This window comes from Ictalurus punctatus, chromosome 8 (genome assembly GCF_001660625.3).
Source record: "Ictalurus punctatus breed USDA103 chromosome 8, Coco_2.0, whole genome shotgun sequence".
NCBI classification, from domain to species: Eukaryota; Metazoa; Chordata; class Actinopteri; order Siluriformes; family Ictaluridae; genus Ictalurus; species Ictalurus punctatus.
Window position 1 is genome coordinate 13812677 of NC_030423.2, and position 27052 is coordinate 13839728.

The following is a 27052-nucleotide window of genomic DNA, read 5'->3' on the forward strand; positions in this document are numbered from 1 at the left end:
GTATTTTTAAATGGCACCTGAAATGTCCACGCTGAACACTGATCTATATAGAGCATTCCCTTGTTATTCTCAAGGTCACAAGGGGAGAAGGAGTTTTAATTGAAAACGAAATTGTCTACATGATGGCTTTACCTAATTATCAAATATTAGAGTGGAGAGCAGTGGGTCTGGAAAGTGAGAAATTATGAAGGGATCACCTTGAATATTATGGGCCGTAGCATGCTCTGAGCCCTAACGCTGACCAATAGCAGCTAATCTTAGCACCAAATTAAAGCCTGGGCTTCTTGTCCTCAGACTGGAATAGCAAACCCCATGGAATAATGAATGTAATCTAAAAGCAGTTGTCTCTGCAGAATTGCCTCCCAACCTGTTTGCAATGCCCGTGGAGATATATTGCATGAGGCACACTGTCTTGGGTTTCCGGTATGGGAATAATAGCATTGTCATACATATTGTATCAATAGCAGTGTGTGTTCAGGTGGAGACTTGGAGCAGACTGTGTACATAGGAAGCAGAATGGTCTTTGACAACAAACAGTGATGCTGAGCATGCGATACAATGACAAAAGTCCCTGACATTTGGTGTGCAGAGCTTCTGTCTTTCTGTGCCATCAGCATGCCGCACTAATGGGTCCTGACATTACAGCTGTAAGAGATGCCAACCATGAAATGTGACAGACACAGGGTTATGAGAGAGAGAACAAAATATGTCCAGAATGGATGACATGTTCAGTCCATCCTCTATTTCTGCAGTCCTTTGGCCAGGCATATTGTATATGCCTGATCCAGACTTGGACACATACATAAATCCGCTGCACTTGTGGTTAATGTTTGATGGTGATCACCTCAGGCAAGACACACAAAAAAAAATCAAGGCAATGAGGTCAATAGGTTTCAGGCAGTCTATTGAGCACAGGCCCTGTGGCTATTTCCAATTCTTCTCACTCCCTGCATGTCTTGGCCTTTGGTGCTCTCTGCAACGTGGCCATGTGCCTTTTCCTGGAAACCAGTGTGTCTGCTCTTTTAGAGATCACTCATCTATTGGTTTTTCATGCCGTATTTGTATTGGAGTTAAGTTTCCTCTTCTCAGAGCACAAAGCAAGGCCACTATGCTGCTAATAAGCAATACTCATGCATTCACATGAAAAGTTAGATAATTCTGTATATATTCTTGATCACTACTCACCACTTGGCCTAAGAAGCTGTCTTCGATGTTAGATCTTGAAGTTACACTCCTACTGCTCTCATGTTTTTTTTCTCTTTTTCTTGGAAAAGCTATAGGCTAGTAATTCAATCCATGATGATGCTGCATCTGGAAGACTAAGAGAAGGGAAAATATGCTTTATTTATCAAGACAATAGCCCTGACATGCTGCTAAGCCTAAATAAATAATCCAAGCTGGTTTTTTGTTTGTTTGTTTTTTGGGGTTTTTTCTTTTTTTCTTTTTTTTTTTTCTTTTTTCTTTTTACACAAACTGTCAGAGGTTTTTTTTTTGTTGTCGTTGTTGTCTTTGTTGTTGCCTATTACTTCCTGTTGTTACTGGGGTCTAAAAATCCATTTCACCTTCTACTGCTATAATTCTTCAGCATCTCACAGTAAGTGCCCCTGGCATAGCTCTTGCATTGATTGCTCATATGTGGGGGGAAAAAAATAGCCCTAAAAATATTTTCTTATACACACATTTTTCACCCTGCTCCTGGAGTGTGTATGAGTAATGTGGAGACATGCTTATGCATGTGTGTACAACATGTATATGCATTTAATTGTTAGCATCTTAAAAAACAACAATCTTCTTATGTGAAATCATCATCATTATGAAATATATATGTATATAAATATAAATATTTCACTGATGGCATAATAAGAATGATGTGGGGCAAATTATTATACACACATTTAAATAGAAAGACAGCAGCATCTTAATTTCTTTTCTTTTTAAAAAAAAAGTGTTTCAAGTCTGTAATGCTCTACTGGTTCCATGCCATGTTTCCTCTGAATACCAAACATGGTAAGTATATAAGGTAACAAAAACACAAAAAAAGAAAGAAAAAAAAAACTTTATAAGTAATGCAGAAAAAAAATTCACCCTATTTTCAGGAGATTGCGAGTTTGAATCCCAGCAATGCCAACAGCCATCTGTGACTGGGATCCTAGGGAGCAAAACTGTTTGTGCTCTGTGGGTGGGAGGGATTGCATACTCTCTCTCCCCTGTCAATCATAGTGACACCAGACAATTTTGGGAATCTGTTAACTGATTTACAGTATGTAGAAAAGGGCAAATAGTTCTTTCCGCCGAGTGTGTCACACGTCAAAAAGATGTAGTCGCCTGGATTCATGTGTCATGGAGGAAGCATGTGTTAGCTTTTACCATCCTCAATTAGTATCTGTCATATGACAGAGGAGAGCTGGCTGCTTGGTGGGGATTACCAGATGACAAAACAATAGAAAATGAGAGGGAAAAAAAATAAGCTTATGTTTCTGTCATCTGTCCTTTTGTTTGACTGGACAGCATGTACTTAGTCTATTTACTTTTAGATATACTCCAAATTTTGCGGGGCAAGTTTTGATAATCTGAATAATCCACATTTCTCATGTTCATTACACCTGTAACTATATTTCCCATGTGCTTTCTAACATGTGTTGATGTATTACGGATGGGTCAACGAAGCTGGCTGAAAAATATCTGCCCAAATGAATTTTGACATAACTGTCAGTGAAAGGCTGTATGTTCTTAATACCATTCTGTGTATTTTTTTATGACCATTGGTGGTGCTGTTCAACAGTCCAGAAATCTGCTTTAAGATATTTGCTAACTGCAATTAATCTAATGCAGATGCCAGAAATGAAACCATATATAGATGTCTTTTTATCTTGGAAAGACAGCAGGTTTAGCCCTGCAATCCATGTAGTTTCTATTTGATTGACATTGACTGCTACTAGACAACCAAAGAGAAATAAACAGCATCTCTACTCTATATATATATTCATAAATAATACACGAAAGTGTTCACGTGCCAAAACACTAACCCAAAAAAAGGTTTATGTAGTTTATGTATAAAGGAAGAAGGAATAATGTCCCTCTTTTATAAGAAGGTGTATGGAAAAGGATGAGCGCAGCAGAAATGCACATGTTTTATGATAACGTTTTAGAACTTCAATAAAACAAAAAATATATATACATACATTTTCTTCCCCTATGATTTGATTTTCCTGCTTCCATTTCCTTTGAGATATGCTGGACCACCTTTAATAATTTAATGCACTGTTTGACTGGGACTGTAACACTGCATGTTAACCCAACACATAAAATCTGCTCTTCAATCGTGTTTGAAAGAAAAAAACAAAGTCAAATTATTCACGCTTCGAGCCGTGTCTAATCCTCATGAAACAAGTGTGTTAACATTGCAGAAACTTTATCAAGGCTCTGAAGCTTTTCAGTAAGAAGCCTCAGAGGCACTCATGTTATTCTTAGCTCATTTTCAAAGAACTGGTTTGTCTCTTGAAATAATCAGAGGCCATGTAGCAAGTACACTGGCCTCAAGGATATATCACTGACACAAAGAAACTGAGTTTTTATCACTTTTTTTTTTCCTGGTAACAGTTAATTAGCAGACTTCTTCTCACCCAATTCACAATGTAACAGATTCTGTCTTTTTCACAGACATTTATTTTCAAAGACAAAGGAGCAACTGTGGCAAGCGGCTTTCTGTCCTGCCAGTAAAGGGTTGAAGGATGGCCGCTTTTGATGCCATGTACTCACTATCTCCCTGACCATAGCAGCAGTTACAGAAATATATGGCTAAGGGAACAAGAACAAATCACAAGTGACTAACAGATATATTGTGGATCCAGAGTAATAGTTTATTTCCTCACACATTGAGGGGGCTCGCTATAGACTACACCAAGAGTTAAAGGCTGTATTTCAAGCCAGTTGTATTCTATTATTGGTTGAGTAGAATTTTAAAGTGATTTGAACTGATAAATATGCACATGGTATGTTTTAGACAAGCAAAAATCTATCTGATAAAGGCTAATTATACTTATATACTGTATATTATATGATATACATTAAGGGTATTCAACTAAAATATATAGCATATAATCCCTTGCTTACAAATATTTGGATAAGAACCTAACATGACTGAATGTTGACCAGAGTTACCTTATTGTGCTTAACCGTTAGTGATTAGTTCAAGGTTAAAAATAAAACAGTTTGTAGTGGTTTAATAAACTTTCAACTACTACCACAGACTCTGAACAGATATCTGTTTTGAGTTTGACATAGATAAATAAATAAATCCATAAAATAAATCCATACTTCTCTGTCCAGTCATTTTTAAGCATTATATTTTAGACGTAGTTTTTTTGTTGTTGTTGTTGTTTCTTCAGATCAGTTATGGTAAATAAAATGAAAAATGTATGAAAGTCTGTAAAACTCCTCCCTTTTTGAACTAATGTTTCTAGCCTGGTAGCTAGTCTCTGGTTCGATGAGCTAGAAAACTAGAATTGCTGAACTATGGCCATGCTACAGTACTTTTTTAAGTACTTGGGTACACCTGCTATAGTGTAGGTTGTTGGTAGATTTGTATTATTATTATTATTTTTATTTTCATATCTCTGAGAGCATATTTGTGTGAGCTCCCTAAAGTTATAGCTGACCACCATATAGAACTTTCCTGGCTTTTCAAATAGCCGATATGAATGGTGAGTGGGTTTAAGAGTAGGCAGAGCATGGCTCTTTCAGTTCCCTTGTCTTCACAGTTCCCCTTAATCTCTTGCACATATTGCTCCATCCATCTATGTTATCTTTTCATAAAAGCACCCTCTCAGTATACGAGGTAGAGTTTCCCCCCATCAAAGAAATTGTTTCCTTCCTCTTGGACTTCAAAAAGCATTATACTAAGAAAAGGTCACTTCTGCTGCCAAATTTCCACCTACATATTGAAATACATGCTTTTTTTTAAAACAAGAGTTGCATTTTCTTTTCTTACCTCTCAAATTACGGATGAATTTATTACTTCTCTTCACACGCCGACCTATCAACACAATAACCACTCTTGGCAAGCTGGGAGAGCGCAGCATGGATCTTGTAGCACTCTCCCTGTGATTATCATGATCAGTGCTGATTGCTGATTGTTATGGTGTTTGCGCCTCTCGTCTATTCGGCGCACGCTGTGTGTTTGGGCAGTACTGATTGTGTTGACGCTGTGCCCACCTCCTCCTCCTTTCCTCCTCCACACTCTTAATGGAGGAGAGGCCTAAGCGGAGGAGAGGAGACAAGAGGTAGGGGCCATCAGACATAATGAACACCACGCAATCAGGCCCATCAGCCAACGAGAGCTCAGTAGAAAAAAAGTCAAGTAGTCATAAGACAGAGTGCAGTGACATGGATGTTTTTTTGTTTTTTTTATCCAGTCACAAAGGGAATAGAAATAAGGATTTGTTTCATTTACTTCACATTCAAATTCAATATGTTTGTCTGTGCAAGATGATATATATATCAACACCTTATTATATAAATGACATGACTCATAAGGAATATATTTTTTAATTTATATCCAGGGGTAAAAAAAAAAATCAAATCTGTGAGCTGCTGCATGTTTTTAATCAAGACTAACAAAAGGGAAAACAGAGGAGAGCAGCTGACCTGTCATGTTTGAGGCTGCTTTTTCCCTGCTGCACCTTGTCCTTGATGCTGTTCCATTATTTGTTTTGGTGTTTTAATCTTGGCTGAGTCAATAATATTCTTTGTCGTTTGAAAAAGGAGTGATAGAGAAAAAAATCTCTGTCTTTTGTTGGGAATGCCTACCTGTGACTTCTGTCTGTTCGGTCTCAGTAAATGTCGTATCATTAAATGTTGTTTTTCGTCTGCAATTTCTTATAGTTTCGTCGGGTCAATGACAACATGGACACAGAGGGGAAAGAAAATGGTGAGACAAAGGTGGAGGGAATGAAAGAAAGAGAAAGTGACAAAGAACTAGAGTGGTGTGAAGCTGGGGCTCTCAGGCATTAAGCATGCGGCAGTTGATATATTCTTAACACTGAATTACTCACTTTTCAGTGTTAAAGTATCATTGTAACTGCTGCAAATTAAAGCATGCACTCAACTGTGGACTAGATCAACCCTCTGCTGTACAAAAATGTCCTTTTATTTCTGCTGTATTGAGAAACCATACAGAAAATACAAATTTACCAACCACCACATATGTCACTCAATTCAATTCAGTTCAATTCAATTTTATTTGTATAGCGCTTTTTACAATAGACATTGTCTCAAAGCAGCTTTACAGAAATATCAACATGATATATCACTGAGACCTAATTCTGGAACACAACCAAAAATGATGCTTTTGACCAAAATAGAGGTTTCTGCTGATACTATGCTTCTTTCTACCATAATACAACATAAATATATTTTACCTAAATGAAATGGAACTGTTTTATTTAGGCTACTTTTTGACCAATCCTTGAGTGTCTGCCTGCAAAGATAATATTTTGTAAGCACCCACTAAATGCAGTCTGTCTGCATAAAGGTGTGTAAAACCCTGCTAGGTGGGATTTGCTCACAATTCATCCAAGTTGTTGGATAGCTATATATATGTCATACTGAAAATGACATTATCCTAATTCATTTAGTTTGTACAGAAGCTCTGAACCGCGAGTTAAAGAAAAATAAGTGCTATGATGTTATTTTGACATAATATCATTACTTTTAGGGGCTTAGTGGTTAGCACGTTCACCTCACACCTCCAGGGTCGGGGGTTCGATTCCCACTGTGGCCCTGTGTGTGCGGAGTTTTCATGTTCTCCCCGTGCTGCGGGGGTTTCCTCCGGGTACTCCGGTTTCCTCCCCCAGTCCAAAGTGTCTGTAGTGGGTGAATGGGTGTGTCAATGCGTGTGTGAGTGTGCTCTGCAATGGATTGGCACCCTGTCCAGGGTGTACCCCGCCTTGTGCCCGATATTCCCTGGGATAGGCTCCAGGTTTCCCTGTGACCCTGAAGGAAGGATAAGTGGTATAGAAGATGGATGGATGGATCATTACTTTTAGTTCTTATCTCTTTATTTCAACATATATATTATTACTTTGACTTATGTATATGTAATATATGTGTAATTTAATATGTTACACCCCACAATCTACCAGTAAGACTAATTTATTAATTTTTTGCTAATATGTCTTGTTCTGTATGTTGGTTCCCAAATGGTTTGTGAGCTAGGTGTTAGCTTTAGTTGAATTCAGCTGACAACACACTCATCATCCATTTTATTAGGAACATCTGTATGCCTTCATGATAATCTAATCATGTAGTAGCAGCACAATGCAAAAAAATCATGCAGATACAGGTCATGAGCTTCAGTTAATGTTCACATCAAACATCAGAATAGGGAGAAAGTGTGATCTCTGTGACTTTAAGCATGGCATGGCTGATGATGCCAGATGCCTTGTTCGAGTATTTCAGAAACTGTGAATCTCTTTGGACTTTCACACACAACAGTCTCTAGATTATAGACAGACAGAATGCAAAAAAAAAATAATAATAATAAAAAATAAATAAAAAACATCCTGTGAGTGGATGGTCTGCCGTATGAAACACCTTGTTGATGAGAGAGATCAGAGGAGAATGACCAGACTGGTCTGAGCTGACAGGAAATCTATAGTAACTCAACTAAGCACTCTTAACAACCATGGTGAGCAGAAAAGCATCTCAGAGAACACAACACATCAAACCTTGAGGTGGATGGGCTACAACAGCAGAAGACCACATCAAGTTCCACTCCTGTCAGCCAAGAGCAAGAATCTGAGGCTATCATGAGTACATACTCACTGAAATTGGACAGTTGAATACTGGAATATATACACAGTAGAAAATGTTATTGCTAATTTTTACTCATAAATAGTCATCACTCTTACCTTTTAGAAAATATCGCATGTTTGACAGTTATCCTCAACACCAAATGCTTTTAGGATTTCTCAGCAACAAGAATATTAATAAGTGCTTTAAAGTATGGCAACATTTTCTGAAAACTGCAAGTTCACAAGTTGTGCACATGTGCTGCAAGCTTTGGTGGTTTTTTTCATACAGGTGTAAATGATGCTAAATAACTAAGGAGCTGAGCGTTTCACCCACTGAGCACTTCTATTTGTACATTACGAATTTGGAAGACGTTCTGTAGACAGATTTGCTGATATTTATTCAAGTACAGAAGTCACACATGGATGGCCCCTACTGCTTTTGACTTAGTTCTTCTTCGCCATCAGTAAGAGTTAGCAGTAACAGATGGCGAAATGTGTATGCATGTGGAGGAACTGTGTCAAGAAACTGTGTTGCATTCTACAAGATTGCAAAGTGTAAGTGTAACGCCACGAAAGTGCACATGGGTAACAAGTCTAAATTGCCGCATTTTTTATTTTTTATTCAGCTACAGTAATGACAGCAAGTCAATTCTTTCTCATGTCTTAAAAAGCACTGCAATCTAAATTTATTCTTAACCCTCTAACAGTTTTGGAGGGGGGGAAAAGATTACCATTGTCATTAATCCTCAGAGTTATAACCAAGATCCCCTTTGATGGCAAAAAAGTCTCTGCAACATTGATTTTGTCAGAGAAAGTTACTCATAAAGCCACAACTGAGAAAACCCCAGACCACTCCAAAAGACAGCTGCTCCTTTTTCAACTGTCGAGCACAAATGGCTGCTGAAATGTTCCCATAACTGTGTGAAAAATGTTGTCAACATTCATATGTCTAAAATCTTTTTTCACTTTTGGTATGATATTTGCCCTTGGTCGTAAAATTTGTTTGCAGCCTGTTGTGCCTTAATATCATTTGTACATTGAAGAATTCATGAATAACTTAATGTGGAAAAGCGGCACAAATTCATATCAGTCATTCTTCAAAAATAAAAGTGTAAATCACACATTACCAGTGATGAAGTAGTAGTGGAGGACCTGGAGTGAAATCATGATAAAATGCATCCATCCTCCAGTAAGTGGCCCTTTTCTGCTCAGTAAGAATGAAAAGTAGGCCTCTTCTTTCACCTTATGGTCATGTCCAACATTTGAAAAATGGCATCGCTCCCCTTGTAAAAGGCCCATGGGGTTAAATGGCTTCATTATTATTAATGATCACCCATTTGCCAATCCAGATGTAGAGGCAGAGTGGTGCTATAATAAAATGACAGTCTGTGCAATTACAAACTCAATTATTTCTTTCAAATTTCATTTTGGCTGACAACATGGGATCGTTTATGAGCACATGTTCTTATTAAATAGACAGTTTATTGAACGTTGAACATTGTGTTTAACCCTGACTGGATTCCTATATATAATTTTTTTAGGCTTTGCCTCGTTTGCTATGTTCCTTTTGGTATCTTTCACCAAATTGATTTAGACGTACAATGCCCAATGCCGTAGGATTACAACTTAGATTTTATTCTTTTCAAGGAATTCCTGAATTTCTGTTTGCAGTTTGACTTATACAGTATGCACACCAATCAACCTCTACTGACTATAATTATCTAAACAACGTAACCACTATTTAAATACTACAACATTTGAACTTCCAGTTTAATTGGCCAATTTTGTCAGTTCTATGAAAATTAAACCGTTATGTATTTCTGATGAGGGAAATGTAGCAGAGTGTGCACAGACCACTGACATCTTTTTAGCTTCATAAATTTTATGAAGAGTCATTTCTGCTTCATTTGCATACGAAAAGTGGTGTCCTTGAAAATGTCACTCATGCAACAACCTATTAAAAGCTTGAATAAGTCGAGTTATATTGGATAGGAAACAAGCTCTAATGACTATGTGTTCAGATAGTATATTGGAAAAATAAATGATTAGCGTGATTTTTCAAATCTATAATATTGATATTGTTTATAAAAAAAAATATTATATCTATATAATAAACAGTGTGATAAATGAAAATATATGTGTAACCTAAGCTCAGTAATATTCACTTGTGTGATATTATTATTATTACTATTTTACACCCAAATTTACAACAGTGTTACTCCAGTTATGGTGCACAAGCTTTCTGTCCCACCAGAGACTGTTTGGAAGGATGGGGAAATAATGTTCTATATTTATGCAATTAGCCCTTTAATTGGTAGTAATAGGTATGCACATGCTACTGTAATGAGATGAGTAATCATCCCTCGTCTATCCCATCAGGTCATGCTGTTTTCCTGAGTGGCCCTGTTGCTGTGTGTCATCTGTGTTTACTGTCATTTTCTCTGACACAAATGCCACACAAAGCTTTGGATGTGTATTTATTTTAGATCTCTTTCCATTAGGTTAATTTTCTTTCCACTTGTCTACTATGCAATTTGAGCAAGTTTTAGATGCAAGATAAGATAAAGTTTTGTTTCTGATTAAATAACTTTGGGTTGTGTATTTGTGCATTGCGTTTGTTGGCAAAAAAGTCAAAGGAGGACAGAATCTTGCTTTTTAAAGGCAGTAAACCATATAAAAGCAAGCTCGCAGTTTGCACCAGCTGAGTCAAAAGGGAAGACCATCTGATTAAGAGTCAAGGAACTGAAAAACATTTGCAGAGAAAAGGAGACGAAAAACATCTCAGAGCATTTGTACCACTATAATTACCAGCCTGAATCAGTCAAGGCCTCAATCAATAGCAACTGGTCATTTTAAAAAATGCTCACAAGAAACAAGACTCGAATCCACATACTGTAGCTGAGAAGCCAATTTCCCTTTAAACATGGGTTTTTCTAACATCTCCGGGTGTATGATGCCTGAGAGACTGTACTATAGATTACACATATTTTACACAATATTCAGATTTTCAAATCAGCAGGAGGTCTTTGCTTTGCTGAGAAAAATATGGGATATTTGGGTATAACTTTCAAATGCATGGGACTGTGCATGTGGTATGAGCAAATAATAAAAAAATAAAAAAACATAGCAGGAGAGTGGCAATTCCTTCTGAATGCAAAAGACACTTAAACAGCATCAGAGTGAGCTGCCTCTGGCTGATGAAAGCATTCAACATTGTCACCACATCAGTCAAGCAATACCAGTCACATCAGTCAAGCAATACCAGTCACATCAGTCAAGCAATACCAGGAGGTGGAAACTGATACCGACTCCATATTTGGAGCTATTTAATGTGAAATATCAGATGCAAAAAAAATAATTAAAAAATAGTAGCACTTCTGGCTGTTGACATAGTGTCACTGACTGCTTGTGCTGCCCCTCTGTAGAAAGCACCAAGACACTGAAATCACCTTTCAAACATTATATAATTACACATGAGCTTGTGCACTTTGAGCTGATCTCTGCTGTCTCTGCACAAAAGGCGACGTTTGGGAGCACAGGTGAGTACGCTGCAAGCGTGTGTGTTTGCCAGCATGGACGAATGTGTCCATTGTGGCGTGAAGTGTTTGGTCCTGCGAAGAACAATGGCTTGGAAAGACACCTCCAATTTCCCAAGCAGCTTGGAGGTGATTTACAGTACAGCAAAGGCTGTGCGAGCGCTCTGGCCCCCGGTTTATTCTGCGTGTGCATAGAGTGAGTGAGTAGCATCATTTTTCCTTAATGAAGTTAGTGACCCTCTGAAAGGTGGCACATTTACTGCTTGGTTGATTTATGCACAGATTCTCTGAGGCAGGCTGGAACAGTGCAGGACCGGAGGGATCCAGCCACATGTCTGTATCTTTCTCTCTCTCTTGTTTTTTTTCTCACCTCTCTTTCTGTGTGTGCGCATCTCTCTCACTTTCATTCTTTCCCATCTGTACATTCTAAAGCTGCTGTAAAGAGAAATGCATTTTTTATAGATCATATGAGGATTATTCTGACTGACAATAAACCTGAATGCTTATGGATTTAGTGTAGCATAATGCCATTTTCGTCCTTCCTAGATGGTCATAAACATGATTAAATCTTTAAGTAAGCTGGCTGGGGGTTAGCAAATAAAAATCACCAAAGCATGCAAAACAGAGAATGTGACAAAATCAGAGATACTGTAGAGTCCTGCTCAGTTATTGATAGCATACTTACTCATGCAAATATGATAAATTATTTCTACATGACAGCTCAAAGTGAAGGCCTAACAAGACTATAAAATGTCTGTTTTATAAAATGTTTGTTTTATTTTCTTAGTGGGTAAAGAAACATAAGACAGCAGGCTCTGAAAATACTGGTTTACATTCTAATTATCTGAGCGGACAGGCTTCAGTGTTTAGACTAAGGCATGTTCCTAGATCCATCGGATGTACGATGTCAGAGCAGACTTAATGAGGTAGGATGTTGGAGAACCTTCCAGTTCTCTTCCTTTGTTGAAATCAAATGCGGTTCCTCAAAGCTATGTTCATTGTGCCTAAGACATTGTCAAATATGCTAACAATTAGGCAATGTCAAGGCTGTAGGTGCTTCAGAGCTTCAGAGCTCTCTGTCTGATTTTACTTGACCAAATTCATCAGATATGGAAAAGATCTGAAGATGTGAAGTGTGCCACAATGACAGCCATTAAAATAAACAATGGCTTGTAGGAGCTGTTCATTAATTCTTTAATGTGGTAGAGCCACTCTCACACACAAATGAGACTTTCATTTTTTTTAGTACTTTAATTAAACTACAGGGAATTCAGTGCATATTGCAGGTAAACAGTGAAGACCATGGGAATATAAACATACTTGATTGTGTTGTGCTCATTATGAGATTAATTAAACATTTATAACTGCTGCAATTAGCTACAGCTAAAATATTTTCTTTAAAGTTCATGTTTTCTTCTCTAATATCAAGAACCCCTGAGCATTTTCATCCTGCCCCTTTTCTTCAACAGCTATTGAAGTGAACCTGCAGAAGGCCATGACTGAGGCCTCGGAGACCTGCACCCAGGAATGTCTGATCCTCGGCCATTCTGACAGCTGCTGGATGCCTCCGGCGGTGACCCAGTTCCAGACGACTGCTGCTGCCACGTTGCCCTCGTTCAGCCTTCAGCAGAGCTGGGCACGCAGCGGCGCCATGCCAGACGGGCGTCACACCCTCAGCAGATCTGTGCCCAGAGATGATCTGGACAAAGGGAGCAATCGGCCTCAGTTCTACAGCACACTGGACAGACACTGTAGCAAGAAAGAGGATGCTGTGAAGGTCATTCCTTTGGCCAGCTTCTCTGCCACATCGAGCCCGCAGAACTCGGGTACTGGCGTCTCCTCTGCATTCTTACATGAGCATCAGCTGTAAAGCAAGAAGCAAGCATTTCCAGTAAGCTACAGCAACACAAAAAGTCAGTGATGAGAAAACCATTACTAAGTTGACAACTGACAAAATAAAATCTTAACAAAGTTTATCAGTCTGTATTTCCAATGCTTATAAAAGCATTTCTTTTTTTTTGTCTTTGTCAGGATAAAAATCAATTAAGTGAACGGACAGTAATAATACTCTCACAACACCAGACTCTATAGTCACCAGACTACATAATCCGTAGATCTAAACCAAAGTAGCATCTCAAGTGAAAAACAGAGTTAAATAATAATAAAAAAAAGGTGTATCTTTGGTAGGTAGCGGCTAACGAATCGAGCTCCAGAGATGATGTCAATGTTTTTTGAGAGTTTTAAATATGGCGTAATTATGGAACACACATATATGCTGTTGAATGAAGTTAGTGAGGTGTTATTTGTGTGAGTGATTCAGTGAAATTCAGTGAGTATATAGCGTGAATTGTTTCTAGAAAATTTTTCTCCTCATCTGCGTGTTGCAGAGACTCTGTTCAGACAACAGACATGTTATTATGCCTCACTACAAATATTTATCTCACTCTCTAATAACATGTAGAAAGTTTTCTCAAGAAATCAGCTATTTTTCTTCATGAACTGAAAAGCGAGGCTTCCTCTAATGTCTGTAGTTTCCATGCATTGACACCCTATTTTCTCCCATTATTAGGAACCTACTCATTTTCTTATTAACCAAGCCTGGGAAGGCACAGACAGATGTGCTAAAGAGCCGTCCTTTGTTTTCCTTCTCTCCTACATCAAGTTTCAGTCTTGAAATATACAATTTATGCACCTTAACAAGTGCTATGGAACCAATTATGAGATCTCCTGATAGTATAATTACTTTGATCTGTAATCACTGTAGCAGCCATAGCTGTGGAAGACTGCTCTGTAATAGTATAATTGGCTTACTTTTTCTTTGTGTGCATGTCTGGGTGTGTGTTACCTTTGTGGCCCACTACTCTTTTAAAATCCATGGAGAAAAAAACAACAAAAAACAACAACATAACGCTAGGTCCCTAAGTTCCTGATGCGGATTCTTCTTTGGTTTTTACTTCAGTCAAGGACCTCAAAGTTATTTGTGACCTGTATGCTTTTTGACTGCTAAATAAAAATAGAAGCTCTTGTTTCTCACATCCACACTGTAGCTTTCCATAGTTAGTTATGAGCTATAAGTGGAAAAAATTAAGCTGTATTCATCATGCAGACCTAAAGACTTATAGTAGACATTGTCAATCATAAGGCCACCAAGCAATATCAAGGACTGAAACTGTAATAACAAACGTCAAAGTGCAGTTAATTAGGCATTTTTCTTTATTTTTTCTTTGCTTCTTTGAATAAAACAAATTCCCATGCACTCTTTTATTTTCTATATTAATTTGGAATTAGGCAGACCCCAAAGAGCCAGCTTCAGCAAGCATACTTTCTTTAATTCAGCAATTCTGCTTAGTACATACTGATGAAACCAAAGCATTTGAGTTAGTGATCCAAAAAATTACTTTCTTATAAATTAGGTGGAATAGCAGTGGAGGAATGTATGCCAGGAGAGTGGTATGATGAGCCTGGCTCTGCCGTATTGCTCATTGATCTGAGAGAATGCACAGTTGCATTGGCAGCAACTCCCTGGACTACAGCAAAAAAAAATCCCCTTTAACACTGTTAATCAATGAGAAGAACTATAGGGTGGTACTGCGTCAGGCGATACTGCCATGGACTGGCTGCACTGTAGAACACTCTTCTGCTTCCTAAGACAGTATCATTTGAATAGAGGTTTAATGCTTGTTGGATGAACACTACTCTACTCATGGAAGAGATAAAAAGGGAGAGCCAAGGTTAAAAATTCTAATTGCATTAATTTATGGCAGTCTAGAAATTCTAGAAATTCATATGTTTTGTCACCAGTCATTATTTTGTTGATAGTTATGAGCTGGTAATTAGACTAAGCAAATTTAAGTATACCATTTGAGGTTTTTAAACTGTTCAGATTAGTCTGGAGAAAAATTTCACATTGTTTTCAAACTGCATGCATCCACAATATTTCAGCAATGTTTAAACAGAAAACAAAATGCCATACAATTTCAATTCACCACTAGCTAAAGAAAATGAGCTCTTAATAATAAAATATTCATAAAGGTATATTTAATAAATAATCAGTATATATAGTGTGTAGCTAGTTTAGTTGAGTTACATTTGGTTCCAAAGTTTTTGCAAGTTAAAAAAATCTGCAAAAATCACTAATAGAAAAATACATAAATGTATACTATGTTCATAACAATTCTCCCTTTTCTCCCTTTTAACACTTTTTATGTTTTATACCTTACTATCCAGTGCATTGTGAAAGCAACATGAATCAGCAACATTAAACAAAAGCATTTATTTATAATACTCTGGAATATTGTGTGAGGAAATTCATATCTCACTAGCTCTCATCTATTGCATTTGCATGACCTTGAGAGTACGTTGTGACCTTTGACCCTTGGCCCATTTATGATGGTGAAGAGGTGCATTGTGTAGCCATGTGACCACTCATGGGTTGTGTTATAGATCTGAACTTGCAGTAATGATAATGCACTGTAGTACTGATAACGCAAGCGCTCCTTAATATCAGCACATCAACACATCAAATCAACTTTAATCATCATGTGGCAAAACAAAGAAAAAAAGGAAAAGGAAATGAAGGGGGGGGGGGGGGACATGTATATATTTAGAATATATTTATACATGTATATATTGACAAAATGTTGGCAAAGGGAAGTGTGATTGGGATGTTTTGAACTTATCAATAAAATATGTTTAAAAAGCTTCAATTTATAACATAGAGACAATCTTCATCATAATGTAGGAATTCATTATGCATACATCAGTATATGTGAGCGCAGGTATCTTTGTGTGTGTGTGCATGTATGTATACTGGCACAGAGATGGTCAGAATAATATACACACCATGCATCTTGTATAAAGCAAGAAAACAATATGAAACTATTGCTATTCTAGATCTGCTTGTAATTTAATCATTTGTTGTGCTTCACAATTGCTTTGAAAGATGACAGCTTTGCTATGTGCCAGCAGTACACTATTAAACAATAAAAAATATACTGTGTATTGTCTTACCCCTGTAAAATATCCCTTTAGAATCTATGAAAAAAAAAAAAAAATACATTCATATACATTTGGTGTAATGATTTTTCTTGTCTTGGAATTTTACTTGAATCATTAAATATTGTGTCTTTAAATGTTTTTGAGTGCTCATTTCTTTGTTTGTTGTGAAATATGAAGCTTGGATATAATATAATATTGGATATATCAATAATAAAGTATAAGATAATCACACAGGTCTTAAAACTATGATGGCCTCGTAGTGCCAAATAAATAAATAAATAAATAAATAAATAAATAAATACAAAATGAAGAAAACAACGTAAATCAGAAACAAACCATCAAATCCAAAACCGAACAGCAAATCCCAAAACATAACAGAAAAATGTCTGGGTTACGCATGTAACCCTGTTCCCTGAGAAGGGAATGAGACGTTGCGTGAGCTCAATGCTGTGGGAATTGTCCTCGAGCGTGACCGGTATCTGAAGCTTGTGTAACATTATGTCTATTTATCAGCCTGCTGTGATCAGGTGACATGGCAGTTAAGCGCGTCGCATGATATATAAATGGCACCAGTTAACCGCGCAGTCAGCTTCTATTATATGAAGCAAAGACACAATTCACAGGCATGTGCCAGTATGACAAAGCTACACAACGTCTCATTCCCTTCTCAGGGAACAGGGTTACATGTGTAACCCAGATGTTCCCTTTCAAAGGGAACTCCACGTTGTGTGAGCTCAACACTGTGGGAATGAGAATACCCAGTCCGGACACTTGAGCCCAGGGCGGAATGTATATCCAGGCTCTAATATCGAATGAATGTGTGCGGCTTAGACTACCCCACCGCAGCAGCACACATCCTTTAAGGATACCCCTTTGGGCAAAACCTTTGAGGAGGCAACCTCCTTATTGAAATGAGCCCTCTTGCCCAGAGGCATAGTGAGACCGCGCGCCCAATAAGCGATATTCCACTATCAAATTAGAGATGCACTGCTTCGACACAGCATCACCGCTTCTCTCACCGCCAAAGCAGACCAGCAGCTGCTCTGACTTACACCACTGGCTGGAGCGGTGGACGTAAGTACAGAGAGCCCTTACTGGATACAGTAGGTGCAATTTCTTTTGTTCCGGTGTGAGGAACGGAGGAGGGCAGAAAGCCTGCAACACTACTGCCTGGGCAGCAGATGTAGGCACTTTAGGAATATAATCTGGCCTAGGATACAGGAAGGCTTTGGTTAATCCAGGGGTAAAGTCAAGGCAGGAAGGGGCAACAGAGAGAGCTTGTAGATCTCCTACTCGCTTGAGAGATGTCAGGGCCATCAGAAGAGCTATTAGAGTTAGAAGCTTCTCAGAGGCTGACTCTTAGGGCTCAAATGGGGCACCTGACAGACCTTCCAGGACCAGAGAAAGGTCCCAGAAAGGTATGCGTGGTCTGCAGATGGGCCTCTGGGGCAGTTGTGGCTCAGCTGGTAGAGCGGGTTGTCCACTAATCGTAGGGATGGCGGTTCAATTCCTGGTCCATATGACTCCACATGCCGAAGTGTCCTTGGGCAAGACACTGAACCCCGAGTTGCTCCCGAAGGCAAGTTAGCGCCTTGCATGGCAGTTCACCTACCATTGGTGTTTGAGTGTGTGAGTGTGAGTGTGTGAATGGGTGAATGAGACACAGTTTAAAGTGCTTTGGATAAAAGTGTTTTATAAGTGCACCATTTACCATTTGCCTCAGCTGCCTGACACCATACATAAATCTCAAAGTTAGAGGATGTGCCCTACAGAGGCTCCATCAATAGGGGCGTGGCTGGCCAAAATGCTGGCCACATAGACCCTGCTTGTAGGAGGAGCCAGCCCCACTGAGAAACGTCCTTGTAAGAGCTCCAGGACCATAGCTATTGCACACTTCACATGGTCTAGCTGATGTTCCTCACACCATGAGACAAAAAGTCGCCACTTGAGGGCATACAATTTCCTTGTGGATGGTGCTCTAGCATTCAACATGGTCTCTATAACCTCAGTGAAACCAGAATCTATGAGCTGGTGCCCCTCAGGGGCCAGACCCACAGTTTATATAGTTCTGGCCGAGGGTGATAAATCAGCCCTCTGGCTTGAGACAGTAGATCCCTGTGGATGAGAATCTCCCAAGGAGTGCCATCTAGCAGGGATATTATATCTGAGAACCATATTCAAGTTGGCCAATAAGGTGCTACTAGCAGCAGACATAGACGATCTCGGCGAACTGTCACTAGTGGGACTCTTGCTCTTGCTTGTGGGAGCAGAGCGATCGGGGGGAAAGCATATAGATGTGACCTCGGCCACAAGTGCACCATGGTGTCCTGCCGTAGTGGTGTGGGAGGAGTGAGGGTGAACCACAGCAGGCAGTGTGTTGTCTCCTCGGAGGCAAACACATCCACTTCCACTTGGCCAAACCTCTGCCATATGGCCCCATTGTGAATGGAGCCACCAATCCCTGGACCTCAGCCCCAGCCTCAACAGGATGTCTGCCCCCACATTCCAGTTGCCCAGAATGTACATTGCACTCACTGGCAAAAACTTTCCCTCTGCCCAGAGAAGAATTAGGTGCGCCTGCCTGAACAGGGGGCATTTCTAGGTGATTTATATGCCACAGCCATCTAAGACCACGCCCCAACCCATGAGGGAGGTGTCTGTCATTTACGTCTTGCGATAAGGAGACACCCCTAGAGTGTAACCCAGGGCTAGAAACCGGAGAAACATCCAAATTCTCAGAACAAGTAGGCATCACCACATAACACTTATTATTCTCAGAGGTTTTGTCCTCGGATGAAACCCCCAACTTTTCATCCACCACTGAAACCGTCTCCTGTGCAACAGGCTCAATGGTATGACTTTGGCTGCTGCTGCCATAAGCCCCAACAGTCTCTTGTAGATACTGGAGGAGATGCCGATATCCAGCTTTATTTTGCTCAAAGTTGATAGGATTGACCCTATGCACATTGTGGATAGAAACGCCCTCATCGTAGTAGAATCCTTATTAGCTCTAGAAAAGTTGTCCTCTGCACTAGAGAAAGCATACTTCACTGAGGTTCAACCTGAGCCCCAAGCTGTTAATGTGGGTGAAAACAACATCTTGATGTTGAATCGCTAGTTCCCTGGATTGTGCTAGATTTAACCAGTCCTCCAGGTAGTTTAGTACACGGATGCCCTGGAGCTGCAATGGAACCAGAATGACAGACATCCATGCACTTTGTGAAGGTGCGAGGGTATAAAGCTAGCCTGAAGGGAAGAACCCAATATTGGTATGCATTGCCTTCAAATGCAAACCTCAGGAACTTCCCATGACTGGGCAATATTTTTATTTGGAAATATACATCTTTTAGATCTATCGTCATAAACCAGTCCTCAAACTGAGTCTGTGGAAAAATAAGTTTGGGTGTCAGCAATTTGAACCTGTATGTCCAAAGAGTACAGTTCAGATGACGCAGATCTAAAACTGGCCACATATTCCCATCTTTTTTGCAGACTTGGAAATAACGGCTGTAAAAACCTCCCTCCCTCAGGAAATGGGTTACTTGTTCTATGGCCCCTTTGTCCAAGAGGGATCTTACATCCTGCGCTAATGTTGAACTCTGCTCTGTGCTGACTACTGTGGTGAGCAGACCTCTAAACCGAGTGGGGTTGAGCTCTGAAGTGGACCCAGCAACCCTTTGCTATGGTAGACAGAACCCCTGGAGACACATTTGGCAGTAGTTTCCATGCTGCCAGATAGTCTTTTAGTGATGTAACTTTTCCACATTCTATTGGAGGGATAGCATCAGATTTCCGTTGCCCTGTGACAGCTCACTGACCAGAGAACACTGGAAACTTGGGACAGCCTTGGCTAGGGTAGGCCGTACAGTAGTACTGGGGGCCAACTGCCCTCAAAACCTCATGTCCTCTGATATGATATGACCATTCTCAGATCAGGCCTAGTAGCAGGCTGTGACTGTGACCACATGGTTCCCCTGGAACTGTCTGCGGGGGGAGGCAGGCTGCCACACTCGCCTTCTGTGCCTCCATCACACTAGCGCTGGCCCGGGCTCCACTCGTGGATACCCGTGTGAACTTGACACAACAGGGAAGGAACTGGCTGAATGTCTGATACTGTCTGTATGTCGAGCTCACTCAAAGTCTGCTTGACAGGCCTGCAACATTGTCATTGTCTGCAGTGACCCACAAGCAAGACTCACTACCGCATAGGCCTTGCCCACCAGCACCGTGGTGGCCTTAAATGGCTTGGATGGCAAAGCTGGCCTCACCAAATTACCTGCCGTTGATGGAGAGAGGTGGTTTGCATCGACTCCTCCACCTTTGGCATAGCTAAATAGCTGTGCCGTTCATTTCCCACGATAGCCGAATAATCGGACATTGCGGGGTTATAAATACGGCTTATGCATGGTTTTCCCCCAGAAGCGTGATATTTTGTCGTGCACTTCTGTGAAAAATGGGAGTGTTCTGCAGTGTGAGGGAGAAAAAAAGTTAATCTAGCCTTAGTAATCACTTCAAGCAGCTGTTTATATGCTTGAGAGTTGCTCTAAGTTTTTAGCACACCCTCCTAGCTACTTGGAGTCAGAGAGGAATTATTTTCTTTTGGCTTTCCATTGCGGAAGGAGGAGTCGCGATACAAGCTCCAAAATCTGGTGGAGAGCCAGACCCGGAAGAAAGAGCAAGAGAGAGAGAGCATTGCTTGTCTCCAGCTCCTCTTCCAGATCCATACGAGATCCCCATGACTTGAGCCGGCTGGCTGCCTCGGCAGTGGCCAGCCCACATCCGCGAGACTCTGAAACCCAACTCCCTTCAGCTGAGAAGAGAGCAGGTTGGGAGCAGAGCTGCCTAAATGTAAGGCGTTCACAATGCGCACAGTCAGACCTCTCGAGGGCTGTCCTGGCATGCTCTACCCCTAGACACTTCACACAGACCGTGATGAAATGGGAGCAAGGCATAACACACTTCCTGAATTCTCTCACTCATACTTTTCTCTGTTTTTTAAAGGGACAGAAAAATAAAGAGATTTTTCTTTCTTTGAAAAGATAGAGAGGAAATGACATTTACATTACAGCATTTGGCAGACGCTCTTATCCAGAGCAACTTACAATTATATCATTTATACAACTGAGCAGTTGCGGGATAAGGGCCTTACTCAAGGGCCCAATAGTGGCAGCTTGGCAGTGCTGGGATTTTAACTCACACCCTTCCGATCAGAAGTCCAACATCTTAACCACTGAGGTACCACTTTCCTTTTTGCGAGCATTACACAAACAACCGCCATGCAATCTTGCTGAATATAATAGGGATTTTAAGCTACTGCTGCAAATGGAATGGCAACGGCATTCTGACGTTGTATTGCACATGCCCGACTTTAACTGCTACTTCGTGACATTCCACTGTAACTGTCCACTACGGGAGAATAACTGGTTTGCCGTAGTCATTACACCGTGACAGATTAGGCAAGAAAATGCTATGTTTTATGGTATATGACATTGTAATTGCATTAGTATATGACTGTACCATTAGTCTTTTATTTAATCTGTGTTGATATGTTTTAAACTTAAGCTAATTTTAATTTTCTGACACGAAATTCATTTAGCCATTCGTCTTCCTCCATGTAATCAAGATCAAAAGGCCAGTACTGAATTGCTTACGTGGTAAATCTAGGTTTTTAGACTTATTGGCATCATGCAAGAGTAAAAACTCTTATTGCAATAGATTATTATTTAATGCCAAAAGCAATCATTCTCTTGCTTATTTAAAGGACTTTTTTGTATTTCAATAAATGACAGAATGCTGCATTGTGCCATCTTGTTTATGGTTGCTTAGTGTTATGTTCTCGGCTATGGCGGGGTAACAGCTTACTTCTGGTTGCCATAACCGTTCCATTCACAGCTGCTGCTTAAAGTCCCTAATAAGGCTGACGGCGTGATTAACAGGTGCTGTTTATATATCACGCGACGCACTTAATTGCCACGTCACCTGATCAAGGCAGGCCTATAATTAGGCATGATGCTTCCCACAACGTTGAGCTCACACAGCGTGTAGTTCCCTTTGAATGGGAACCAATCACAAAACAGCAAATTTAAAACACACCTGCAAAACCAAAAAAACAACAGCAAATAATAATAAAAAAAAAACAATAGTAAATGAAACACAACAGCAAAATCAAAAACATAGCAACAGTACTAAAAACACCTAAATCATAACAGCTATTCAAAAACACAACAGCAAACCAAACACACACACACACACACACACACACACACACACACACACAAACACACACACACACACACACACACACAACAGCAAAGCCAAAAGCACAACAGCAGGATAAAAAACAATGGCTATATTAGTGCCTATTTTTATGACGGGCATTCATATGGTGTGATTTTAGATATGCCATCAACTTCGCAAAGGAATTAATATGAGTATGTGAATGCTGAAATTACACCAAAAGGAATTTCTGATTCTGAAGAGATTACACAATAAGCATGTGATTTTTACAGTAATAAGAACCTACCTTTTCCTTGTTGACTTTTCGTGGTTTCTTTGCTGTTAGAGGCATTGATTTAAGAGGAGGTATATCCCTATAACTCACCTCAGCAAAGTTGGCAGAAAGAAGAAAAGACACCTGGGCATGTTCCATAATGATTTCTAAATATTTATATCACCATGATAATGCTTTCCTTGTCACATAGCCCTGGATATCAAGTAAGATATATAAAAGGTGGCATTGAAAAGCCAGAGAATAAACATAACCCAAGTAAACACCTCAGTATAATGCAAGTAAGTTGCTGACAATTATATTTCCTCTGTTGGTTGTAAATTCACTTTATGAAGGTTTGAATACTGCACATGTGCCGATGCATATATGAATATATGAACACAAGCTGATGTATGAGTCTCATAGGCACAGGCCCATACTCAGTGGCCTAAATATCACCCTGTCCCTGTTTTAACTGATGGTCAGAGCCTGAAATGGAGTACATAATATCCAATAGCCAACAAACAGTTCAAACTGAAACTTGAAGATTTCCAGAACATTACCATTTATACATGTTAAGGATTAAGGATATGGTAGTAAGGGGTGCTTCAGAAGACACCAATTGGCAGTGTCAATAGATTAATATGCATGAAGGCAAAACCATAAAGTTCATAGGAAAAAGGGTTTGGACAATGCTTTTCAGAATACTCCCTCATAGGCATTGTGCTGAATGAATGAAACATGACTTCTCATCCTTACCGGATGTAGAGCTAATCAACCTAGTTTCATAAGATCATTTCCGCAGAGGCATCAGAATGGCTCAATAATGGCTCTCGGGCCTCATTGCTGTTTCTAGGAAGCAGTGAACACTCCAAAGGTTTGTCAGTAGTGCACTGGAGTACTCTCTGTAGCCACTGTGATCTGAGAAGTGAAGCTAAACGAACTGTGTGAGACTAGTACACAGTGACATCGTGTCTGCTGGTGTTGGAAGAACTCCTCAAGCGTTTCTAGATAGGGTCTTCACATCGTCAGCGCAGGGCTTTTTCCTTCAGTGCTCATGTGGACTGCCCTAAACATTAGGGAATTCAATTTCTGTTATTTAAATGACCTTACTTTCATATATGATTGTGCATCTTATCACATATTTATCATATATTACAGTACATATAATAGATTCAGATTGTAGGAATGCATAGTAGTTTACATTGTTGATATGATAACTTGAATGTTTGAATCACAACTTTGACTATTCAATCTTTTAAACCTATGAAAATATAATATATGATATCGCACCAAGCATATCAGTGACATATCCAAGGCAGTCCACTATGACTATCTGAACTTCACGTCAGCCTGTTCTGATTAACAAATTGACTGAAGTCTAAATTTGCAAGCAAGAGCGTACTTTTTTAGTTTTCACCCCTAGTGGACCAAAAGCACAGTTGTTAACTTTGCAAATATGGTTCTTTAGTGGTGACTGAAAGTATGATCAGTGATAGGCAACAGTTCAACATATAAAGAGTGTCACACAGCATGCTCATTTTAAATTGTAATTAAACTGGCCATCAGGTACCTTGAGGCTGTTTGGTCAATAGCAGGATACTAATTACTATAAGATGACCTTTGGAATAATATCTGGTGAATAATTCATAATTGAGGAAATTGCTTCTGAGACATTCATTCTATATCCAGGGGAACTTTATATGCTCAGAACAATCTGGCCAGTCCAACAATGAATTTCAAGATTCCACTTCACATGACTAAGTAATGAAATATGTAACATGAGCTGCACTAGGTCGATGTTGTTGGTCTGAATATAGGGACTAAACTGATTGTGTTTACACTTGTTCTGAAATTGTCCTCACTTTAATCTATAACCAAGATGTTAATTCATATAGTGTCTAAACCAACAATTGTATAAAGCTTAGAATCTGGTAAAAATGTCAATTTTGTAATCTTGCAATTCAAATTATAATAATACAGATTTTATGTAAATTAGGCCAAAGGTAAGGCACATTTGATTCATAGGGAAAAGTAGATGCTTTTGGAATTGTCGAATGCAGAATTTAGCTATCACAGAGCAGATGCCGCATGCAATTGGAATAAAGTTGAGTAGAGCTTTAATAGAGCCGTTTATTGTCCTGAGTATATAATTAAAATATACAAAATTCATATTCAAATTCTTTTCTTAGCTTCCAAACTCCATACACCTTTGTCTAAATTTATTTCAAATCTCTATTTTTGAGATTTGAATTTGAAAGATTTGAATTAAATGTTTTGATCATAAAAAAAGAAAAGAAATTTCATTTAATTCATTTAACATTAACACTTGTATTTAATTTAAATATATCAAATTAATATTCCAATACTTCCAGTCTCCACACCATTAAAACCACATGTCCACTGCATAACCACTTATGGCTTAAAAAATGTACACTTTGTTCTTCTCTGTCTTGACATTTGAACACTCAAAATCACAGTGCCACAATTCAATATTCGTCTTAGCCTTACTTGGTAAACACATAGTGCTCCCATCAGTCTAATTGGGTTTTCTTCTCTTTCTTTGGTGACAGCAGTTTAAAAATGTGCTTAAAGCAGGTTGAGCTAATTCAATTATTAGCTTCAATCCACCCACACTGGCTCATGCCCTGATACTGTAATAGTGTTATGTTGTCCACTTCCCCTTACTTCACACACCATATTACATTTTGCCAGTCTAGCCATAGGCCAATTCATTTTCCAATGGAACAAGAGTGGAGGAAAAAAAAAATACAGACATCTAGACTCATAAAACATTTGTCATAATTTTGTGATTGTAATACTGGAGGTTAGAACATATGACTAGAGGTGCACATGATTCATATGTTCATTGCTGATGCTATTCTAAACAACTGACATATCTATAAGCTATAACTCTGCCGCAATCACCTCAGAGCTTAATTATAACAAATTACTGTCCAGTCAATCACACTGTTACAAATTATGCCATGATTGCTCACATAATGACACACAAAGTATAAGCTGAAACACCCACACACACAGTAATTCTCCACGCTGCATGAAACCCCAACTGAGAGCAATGAAAGTCTGGAGAGAGTTTTATGAGAGGGGGATAATCAATTGCAATTATGCGCTTTGATAATGGACATGAAGGTGTTATTTTGAAACCCAGTTAACATACAACAATTGCTAGGGGCACAAACATATGCATGCCTATAATCTGGCACTTTTGGTCATAGATCTCAAGACAAAGAAAAAAAAATTCAGACATTATTGTTCATTTCCAATCACACAATTCAGAGGGAGAAATTGAGATCCATTAGCAACAATTGAACTGGTTGAAACAGAAGATCTTTCTCACAAAATTAACAACAAAACAGATTAGCAGAGAGAGAGAGAGAGAGAGAGAAAGAGAGAGAGAGAGAGAGAGAGAGAGAGAGAGAGAGAGAGAGAGAGAGAAGGCTTGCTAACCCCAACCATTCAGATTGGTGAACCTCTGGCCCAGGTCAGATGAGTGTGTGATCTGGATGATGAGACGCCAAATCAGTCCATAATGAGCTGGCAGGCTTGTCAGCTCTCCGACAGCCTTCAGTGAGCACTGATTAATGACTGACAACTGCAATGGATGATTTAAATAATGCAAATCAAGCCAAGGGATAATGATCCTTACATTTCCGCTAATTGGAGGCGGAATGGAGTAGGGGGGAATGGGAGCTTTGTACTATCAAACATGCATTTGTCACATGGAATCCCAGTCCTGATGCACACATCCGGTCTCAACCAGATTCCCTGTGAACCTTTCTGGCATTCTTAGTTAAAAATATACATTTGATCCATTTAGAACACATTTATTATTATCATTATTATTATCTGTGTTCATAATCAGTTACAGCAGAACATGCTGTATAAATGAAAGAAAATGTAGTGGGCTGCAGGACCATATTCTTTCTTTTTTTAAAGGACACCTTGTGTATGAATGTGTTTGAATGTATGTATTTTTTATCTCCCAGCAGCTCAACCAAACCTTTTCAAATGGTCATGGCTGCAGCAACATTATAACCTTCAGCACAAGAGCTAAACCCAGAAATCACATGAAATCATCACAGTCCTATGTTCATGCAGGCAAGCAAATCAGAATGCACAACAGTCTTAAGCACAAAAATCTCATTATGTCATCCTTACATTTCTTTTTCATACAAGGTAGGACAGCCACAATACACTCTGTGCCCTCTTTTAGT

General features: G+C 39.3%; 1 protein-coding gene across 1 annotated transcript in view; it reads left to right on the forward strand.

The window, feature by feature from the left end:
* The window catches only part of pcdh11 (protocadherin 11), a 210707-nt gene extending 194269 nt beyond the window's left edge, over window positions 1–16438 (forward strand). Inside the window, exon 6 of the mRNA XM_017475170.3 lies at window positions 12799–16438. Within this exon, the coding sequence (XP_017330659.1) occupies window positions 12799–13199 (401 nt within the window). The 3' untranslated portion in view covers window positions 13200–16438. The remainder of the gene's footprint in view (window positions 1–12798) is intronic.
* The last annotated feature ends 10614 nt before the right edge of the window (window positions 16439–27052 follow it).